Source organism: Propithecus coquereli, unplaced genomic scaffold (assembly GCF_000956105.1).
Source record: "Propithecus coquereli isolate 6110/MARCELLA unplaced genomic scaffold, Pcoq_1.0 Scaffold1, whole genome shotgun sequence".
NCBI classification, from domain to species: Eukaryota; Metazoa; Chordata; class Mammalia; order Primates; family Indriidae; genus Propithecus; species Propithecus coquereli.
Window position 1 is genome coordinate 14,136,838 of NW_012133857.1, and position 8,744 is coordinate 14,145,581.

The 8,744-nt window shown below is 52.1% G+C and overlaps 1 protein-coding gene across 1 annotated transcript; it reads left to right on the forward strand.

Moving 5' to 3' along the window:
• Positions 1-3,375: 3,375 nt before the first annotated feature.
• Positions 3,376-7,157, forward strand: MANF (mesencephalic astrocyte-derived neurotrophic factor). The gene is made up of 5 exons (XM_012639572.1): positions 3,376-3,473; positions 3,589-3,803; positions 4,514-4,641; positions 5,439-5,580; positions 6,720-7,157. The coding sequence occupies exons 1-5, from the start codon at positions 3,376-3,378 to the stop codon at positions 6,902-6,904; spliced, it is 768 nt and encodes a 255-aa protein (XP_012495026.1). The 3' UTR covers positions 6,905-7,157.
• The last annotated feature ends 1,587 nt before the right edge of the window (positions 7,158-8,744 follow it).

Here is an 8,744-nt window from a genome sequence, read left to right on the forward strand (position 1 = left end):
TGGGACACCACCCTCAGCGAGCAGCTTGCCCAACCACTCCAGGTCTGAAAAGCAAGACCCGCAGGGAACTAGAGGGGCTTGGCACTCAGGAGAGAACCACCCCGAGTCTCCGTTCTACTGCCGTGAACTCATGTGTTGCCATGTACAGAGGCTGCAGCAGCATGAAGGGTTGTGGCTTCTCTTTTATTTCATTTTTTACATTTCCATTTTTATGGGTTTTCCTTTCTTTACGCAGTAGATGCTTTCTTCCTCCTGTAGTTCCAGACATGTGGAGCTATATGGAGATATTGCACAGACAGAATTACTTTGCCGCACTACAGGGCCCAGGAGCAGAAGCCCAGGCCCTCCCTCCAGGGAAGAGATGCACAGAATGGAAATTGCACTAGGGACATCTTCCTTTGCTGTGTGAACAGAAGAGTTCATGGTTGCATTCAGGGATTGCAAGGACCACATGTCACTGATGGATAAAGGGGCTACAAGCCGTTTTGCACAAATACCTGCCCACTCTTCCATCCAGGAGTGTGCAACTGAGGGGCTGGCCCGGCCAACCTGCTGGCTGAGGCATGTGACTGGCCTAACTGCATGCCCAGGGCACACTGCCAGGCTTCCATAGGCCGGCCATCTCCTCCTACTCCACTTTGGATTTTTCTCTCCATCACTTTGATTTCTGACCATTTGCTATTCTACTCTCGATACATCTCATACCCCCCAAGAGCCCCCATGGCAAATAGATATGCAAGGGTTATCTCCCACCCTCTGAGGTTTGAGTGGAGGTGCACAGCCAGAGGGGCTACCCTAGCCACCTTCCTCTTAGGGGGAGCTGAGCCCATTCCCATGTGGTAGAGAGCCTGGTTTGAAAATGAGGCTGTGGTGTGGCAGGGGCCGGAAATCCTCTAAGCTTTCAGAAGCATCCAGAATACCTGTCATCAGCTCCTGAATCAGGGATTTTCAGCACTACCTCTGAGCCATGGGGTTGGCTGCCCAGCCAGGCTTCCAGGGCCTGAGGACATGTGGTCAGGTTCAGCAAGCTCCTGTGTATAGAGTGTGGGAGGGAGCTTCTCCTTTTGGAAGCAGATAGCCATGCAGGTAGAATTGTTATCTCCCAACTGGCCAAGTATAGTGCCCCCCGCTCCAGGCCCACTGGGGACCACCACTCAGGGTTCGGGGCGGGCAGGAGGGCAGTTTCTCCAGCCTCCCCAGTCTGTCGGGCAAAGCGCAGTAGTGTCTTTATAGGAAACTCTTTCAGGTCAGGGCACTAATTTTCCTCTGTTTATTATTTGGGGGGATAGGGTGGGGTGGGTATAGTAGTATTTTACCAGGGTGCTTCTAAGTTACTTTAAAAAAAATATTGTCTGCAAAAATTTTTTTTCTTTTATTTGCTTGAGTTCACATCAGTGATGGTCACGGCTTTGATGGTCACAAGGCTGCCTTCTCCTTGTTGAGCAGGCATGTTGCTCCCCAGTTCCTCTTCTGCTGGCCTGCCTGACCTCCATGGTCAGGCCCTGGGCCCCAGCCCTTCATCCCTTATCCATAGCCCTTCTTTCCAAACAGAAAAGGCCATGGTCAGGGTGTTTTTCCCTTGTAAACAAACACTTGTTTAACAGAAATGCCAGCAAGTAACCTATTGGGAAAGGTGGAGGGCTGAATTACCTTTACGGTTTCTGGGGATTTATCACTAGTGTGGGTCCTTTCTGATATCAGGATCACTCCAGGCAAAGTGGAGCAGAAGGCTGCTGAGGGTGTGGGTGAGTCATGGCAGCCCCCAGCTCGAAGGGCAGGCCTGCTTCTAAGGCTGGATTCACTTGCAAGCTTCAGTCTCTGGACCATCTGGTGTTCACAGATGTTAGGGTTGGGGGCTAGCTTTGGATTTGATTCTTAGATAGGAGGGCATCTTTAGATTTTAAGGCTTCTGAACCTCAATTCCTGGACCAGGCAGTCACCACAGAACAGTTACCTTCTCCACTTGGTGGCACAGGAGATAGGGTGGGGAGGGGTGTGTGGGTTCAACTGGCCTCGTTTTGTGCAAGGTGAAACAGTATGTGTTTTCCCTCTCCATTTTCCCTAACTGGATAAAAAGGACACATTCGGAATCCCTTTTGTTAGAGAATCAGCCAGTCTGAGGGGAAATGGGAAGCCAGAGATGAGAATCCTTTGAAAAGATTGTAAAATACTGATTTTCATTCTTTCAAGCTTATTTGTAAATATCTATTTGAATGCTGTGTATTTGTACAGGAATTTGAGCAAAAAATGTATAGAGTGTGATGTCCAACTGGTATTCAGCCCTATAAATGTTTTTAACCTCTGGCATTCTGTGCTTATTTAAAACAAAAAAACTTCTAACCATTTCTTTTGTGTATTCATGTTTAAAGAAAAAGTGATTTAAAATGATCTTACCTGTACGAGAAAAGCAAAGTTAAAAAAAATTTGTACCAATGTCCCAAGAGGTATTTTACTGTATATATTGTGGTAGCATGTTCAAAATCCAAGACGTAATGTGAATTTTAGATGTAAATATCTGCCAGTTGACTTTTTCCCCCCTTTCCCGCTCCCTTGACTGCTGTGATGTGAATTAAAGATGAATACCTGATACTGATCCACTGAATTCACTGAATGGGAGCAATAGATGTGCCCCCCTCCCACCCTTGTCGCCGGGCTCCAAGCCCTCCTAGCCCCATAGCCAAGTCATGTCTGCACTGAGCAGAGCCAACCCTTTCCGCGTGAGGGGAGGCAGCTCAAGAGGAAACATCCTCCAGTGCTTGTGAGCTGACCCGCACACGGGACCCCACACAGTAAGCCCCTCAGCAGCCAACGGGCCTGAGGGATTCGCTGGGAAGGAGGGGGCGGGCCAGCCACGTCGGCCACGCTTCCAGAACTGGTGAGGAACTGGGGAGCTCTTCCCGGAGCGGGGCATAAACTCCCCAAGCCCCGCTGACCTCCCCACTCTGAAGCGATCCCAAAGCCTCGGCCGTAGCCCTGGCCGGGCGCTGCCCTCTGGAGTCTGGGGTGGCAACGCGGTTTGGCCGGCCTCGATCCCTTCCTCTAGCAGGTCCTGCAACCGCAGTCTGTCCGCCCGGTAGGTCTTCTCCTGCCAGCCCGTGCAAGGTGGGCTCTGGTCAGCCTGGGGTCCAGTAGGTGGGCGCCTGAGCCTCGCAGACGTTTCCCAAAGGAAACGCCTACGTGGTGGTTTGACAAAAGGAAAGAAACATCTGAGCCTTGCCTGGGGCGGCCCGCCCTCCCTGCCTACCCTATTGGGTCGCGGCTGACCCCAGAACTCCCGACCTGTGCCACCAGTTGGGGCCCTGGGCGAGGAGATCCGCACGGTTTTCGAGGCGGGCGCGGGGCCAAGGGCAAGGAGTACGCAGGACAACGCAGCAGATGCGGGGCGACAACCCCTCTGCCTCAACCAACACGGCTGCCCCTACCAAAGATGGCGGGCCGTACGGCTTCCGCAGCGGCTGTAGCCGCTTCCTGAGGCCGGCCCGGGTTCAATCAGCAGCGGACAACTGTCTAGGGCTGAGAAGGCATCTGCCAATGGGGAAGGGCAGCGTGGAGCCGCCCGTCTGGGCTCCGAGGCGCGTGGACCAATAGGGACGCAGCGTGTGGGAGGGCGCGCGGGGTCTCCCGCCAATGGGGAGCTACGGCGGGCGGCCGGGACCTGGAGGCGGCGCGGCGCGGCGGGTGCGGTTCAGTCGGTTGGTGGCAGCGGCGGCGAAGGAGGATGTGGGCTGCGCACGGGCTGGCGGTGGCGCTGGCTCTGAGCGTGCTGCCGGGCAGCCGGGCGCTTCGGCCGGGCGACTGCGAAGGTGCGCGGGGGCCAGGGACCGCGCCCAACCCATCAAAAGCACCTGACGGCCAGGCCCGGGCGGGCGGGGGCGGCGATGGTGACCGGTCCCGGCAGGGCCCGCTGGAGGAAGAGGGGCAGACGACGGGCCTAGAAAACATTGATCCCATGAAAAAAAGTTGAGATTAGATCATGCTGAAAATTTGGCCAGAAATCCACATCACGCCAGAGGTTTTGTTCCTTCTCACCACTGTCCAGAGGCTCCTGGGAGCGTCCCTGTCCCGGGTCGGGGACCTGAGGGCTGTCCGTGGGTACCGCGGTCTGTCCGTTGGGATCGCGAAGTGGCACCTCGGCGTTCGGTGTTGTATTTGGAAATGAGCAGCAGCAGCATCTTAATCGTTTTTCTCTTCATCCTCCAGTCTGTCCATTTATGAGGTCACAGTGAGTCCCGTCTCAAGGACACGTGTTCAGTTCGGGCTTAAACTTGATGAAAGGAGCAGGGAGAAGTTGTATATGAGTCAGTGGAGTGATGCTCTTTCCCCTTATACTCTGGGTGTACCAGACCCAGCAACCTAGAACTGGTTTCTGTCCAGCTGAGAAAAACCAGTGATGGAAAAACTTACCTCTAATGATTCATCTCTGTGTCTCCTATTAAAATTGGTAACAGAGTTCCTTCCTGGTGGATTAGGGACAATTTAGTAATTGCTGAGCATCCTCCCCTCTGTTTTCCAGTTTGTATTTCTTATCTGGGAAGATTTTACCAGGACCTCAAAGACAGAGATGTCACATTCTCACCAGGCACTATTGAAAAAGAACTTATAAAGTTCTGCCGTGAAGCAAGAGGCAAAGAGAATCGGTTGGTGAGTAGCTGACCCTCCCCAGCTAGCCCTGGCTCCTGTTTAACCCTCCACGTCTTGGGCTTCTTGATAAGAGGCCCTGCCCACCTCTCTATTCAGGAAGCCAGCTGCTCTGCCCATAAATTAATGTGGGACCGAATGTCCTTCCCCAAGTAGGCATGTATTTTGCAGTTGTGATGTTTTTTATCCTGTTAGTTTTTATTAAGCACCTGTGTGCTAGGCACTAGGGATACCTGGAGAGAGAAATGACAATCAGGCAGACAAACAATGCAATGGATGAGTGTTATGAAGAAAATAGACCAGGCTCATTGGTGTAGTGGGAAGATGCTGACTTATTGTGAGTGGTCAAGAAGTGTCTCTTTGAGGAAGGGTCATCATCGAAGTGGGGGTAAGAGTATCCCAGGCAGGGGGAACAGCCAGTGTGAGTGCCCAGAGGCCAGAGTTTGGCATGTGTGTGGACAAGAGGTGACAAGATGCCCACAGGGTAGACCAGAGCCGAATTGAGGACAAGTGCCCTATTGAAGCAATGGCTTTTCTAGCTTTAATTTCCCTGGCAGTCTCTGGTTTGTCTATTAAAGTTTTGAACCCTGGTGACTCTTAAACTCATTTGGTGGCTTTCGGCTCTGGGACTGAGAATGTGTTAAGAGCCCAGGGTTGACACTGAATCTGACTGCCAATACAGGCAGGGCACCAGAAAAATGAGGCCCTGGCAGAGAACATGTTTTGGGACGTTGATATGTTTTGGAAGAGATGGCTCCCAAGTGGCACCCCCTAAAGGCCATCGTCCTTTCTTCCTGCAGTGCTACTACATCGGGGCCACAGACGATGCAGCCACCAAGATCATCAATGAGGTGTCGAAGCCCCTGGCCCACCACATCCCTGTGGAGAAGATCTGTGAGAAGCTCAAGAAGAAGGACAGCCAGATCTGTGAGCTAAAGTATGGTGAGTGTGGGCAGGCCTTATTTAACAAACACTGTGCACCTTGTGTGGCCTCAGTGTGTACCTTCTGAGTTTACTTTACAGCTGGGAGAGGAAGGTGATAAACTAGAGCCATGAGTGGGTTATATCGTGATATATGGTGCTAAATGCTGGGGGGAATCTGACATGGAAGTGGGTGGAGGTCAGAATAGGCCTCATTGAGGAGGTGACATTTCAGCAAACTTCGAAAGAAGTGAGGATTGGCCAAGAGGCCAGCTAATGAAAGAACATGCCAGGCAGAGGATACAGGCAGTGTAAAGGCAGCCAGTGGTATGACTGACAAGTGGGCAGGTCACACTGGGCCTTGCAGGTTGGTGAGTACTTTGGCTTTTAGTCTAAGTGAAGCTGGGAGCATTAGAAGTTTTTGAGCAGAGAAGGGACATGATCTGACTTGGGTTTAGCAGGCTTGTCCTGGCTGCAAGCTCTGAAGGCCCAGTGATGTTTATTATTCTGAAAAGAAACACTATGTCCATGTAGGGAAGCCCAAGCATCACACTTGCTGAGTCGGTCTCTGGTTGCACATAGTCCCAATCTTCAGAAAGAGTTAGGGTCTCTTCTGCAAAATTTAAACAGCATCATTTTTTTAACATGAATGTCCAAGGGTCTCTGTTCACCCACTTGTATCAAGAATGTCTGGTCTTCTGAGAGTGATCCTGGCACAGGTGGTTCCAGGTCACAAGTGATCACAGAAAGTAAGCTCCTGAGTCAGGGGCCTGACCAGGGCCTATATGGGGAAATGGGGACTATAGGATCCATCTGCTCAGTCACCAGCCTAGAGCTGCCATTCTATGGGGACTCTGTAAGAGGCACCTGGGAGATGGAAGCTACCTTTCTCCTATGAGGACAACGTAGCCTCTGCCGCTGTCCTTGTCCATACTGCATGTCTATAGTGAGCACTGACAGCATGAAGCGAGCCTTCCTGATGAAAAGGCTAGTTCCCCCTCTGAGGGGCAGTGGGCACTAACATACCTCTGTCTGGAAATCTCTCCCCCTACAGCCTCTAGGGCTGGTTTGGCCATGTAAGGGGTGACCTATCCTGGGACTGTTGGGGGGGCTGTGGCTGCTTCCACCCAGCCAGTTACTCTCCCTGTTCTCTCCTTCAGATAAGCAGATCGACCTGAGCACGGTAGACCTGAAGAAGCTCCGAGTTAAAGAGCTAAAGAAGATCCTGGACGACTGGGGGGAGGCATGCAAAGGCTGTGCAGAAAAGTCTGACTACATCCGGAAGATCAATGAACTGATGCCTAAATACGCCCCCAAGGCAGCCAGTGCACGGACTGATTTGTAGTCTGCTCAATCCCTGCTGCACCTGAAGGGAAAAAGCAGTTCAGCTCTCTCTGCCCAAAACAGCCTTTTTGTAATTTATTTTTTAAGCGAGCTCCTGACAATACTGTATCAGATGAGAAGCCTGGAGCTTTCCTGATGATGTTGGTTCTACGGTGTCCCTGTGAGGGGATTCACTTCCTTCTGTTGCTGGTTTACTCTAGGACTTCAAAGTGTATCTGGGATTTTTTTATTAAAGGAAAAAATTTCTAGCTGTCCTTGGAAATTAAAGTGAATACTGAAAAAGGGTTTTACCCTATAATGAGGATCCTACCAGTTTATGCTTTCCAGTTTGCAAAGAGTTTGGGGGTATATTGCCATTTGACCCTCAGCCCACCAGTGCTGAAAATACCGGGACACAATACAGGGGCTGAGAGGCCCACTGGTATGTGTGGGTGTGTAGGGCTGGAGGGTAGCAGGCACCTCGGCAACATGGAGCCCAGCCGACGCTCTGCCCCCTTGATATAGTGTTTGTCTCACCCACACAAGAGGGTGAAGGCCACACAGCTTCTAAGCACAAAGGATTGAGTCTGGCGTACGTGGGAGGGTTTCACATTGGGGCTCAGTACAAGCAGAACTGAGGGCATGTGGAGTGTGGTTTTCCACAAAGAAGGCTTCAATAACCGTGCATGTCGTGTACTAAGGTTTCTAAAGATGTTCTTGGCCTGGTCACCAGCTAGCTCTTCTAGGCTCACAGTCTAGTATCTGTCCCAAACCTCTGATGCCTGACTGGGTTTTTGCAAGAATGGCAGGAGTCAGCTTATACAAAGAGGCAGTAGGAAGCTGCCTTTTGCCTTCGTTTGCCCTAGATTAGTCTGACAGTTGAGGTCCCGAAGGTTTTTCTGGAGTCTGTTTTTTAGCTGCTCTCTATGTTGCTGGTGCTTAGGACACCCAGTTGTCGGTGTGAGCTGTGGCTCAATGGAGACACCTGCTCCTTAGGCCTGTAGCGACCACCTGAAAGAAAGACTAAGAACCAGTGCTTGCCAAGGAACTGATGTTACTTCAGATCACTTCATTTGCGTCGGTCCTAAGTTCAGTTTGCCTGTAAGGGGCCTTCTTACCCAGCTCCATGGAGCCCACTGCTTTCTTCCAAGACCTTTCCCCTTGCAACTGCCTGAGCTGCTCCAGGAGCTGCTTTCTGGTTGTGGGAAGAGGGAAGGGATGGGTGCTATTCCCCATCTCATGGTTTCTGTGCCTGAAGTTGGGTCAGGTTCTGCAATGACTCCAGCAACTGTTCTTGGAGAATGAAAGCTTCCTCAATGGGCTTGGACACCTGGGCACCTTTGCCCTCACCTCACCTAGGGAGAAGAAGTCCTCCCCCTGGAGGTGAACAGGAAGGCACTGGCCAGCGAGAGAGGTCAGCGTGGCAAGCTGTAGTAACTGCTGGTACTATCTTCACCCTTGGCTCCATGGCCCTGCCCTTCCAGCCTGCCATCTGTCCGGATGCCCACAGCAGAGGGTGGGACCCAGCGGCGCTAAGGAGCCTATTCCGACTCCATAAACTGCAGGTTTGTTATCTCCGGTTTCTGTGTCTGGACTCGGCCAGGTCTCACCTACATGCATAGATAGCCACAGTCCTCATGGCCTTTCTGGGGACTGCTGCAGATGAGCCTGAACGTAGAGGATGCCTGGGACGTGGGCCGCCGGTCTCGGACAGAGCCTAAAGATCAGCGTGACTTAGTCCTTGGGGCTGTCAACTCCGGATCCCAGTGAGGCGATAAATCCCAGTCGGAAGATGCGGCGGGGGCGGGGAATCGCTCATGCCTACCCTGGGATTGGAAGGATACCACGTAAAGAGGCCGCTG

Bases quoted from the DNA above. Each gene is read 5' to 3' on its own strand.
- MANF (XM_012639572.1), top strand. From the start codon at position 3,376: ATGCGGGGCGACAACCCCTCTGCCTCAACCAACACGGCTGCCCCTACC. The intron at 3,804-4,513 runs GTGCGCGGGGGC...TCTGTTTTCCAG, and splicing joins TCGGCCGGGCGACTGCGAAG to TTTGTATTTCTTATCTGGGA. The intron at 4,642-5,438 runs GTGAGTAGCTGA...TTCTTCCTGCAG, and splicing joins GAGGCAAAGAGAATCGGTTG to TGCTACTACATCGGGGCCAC.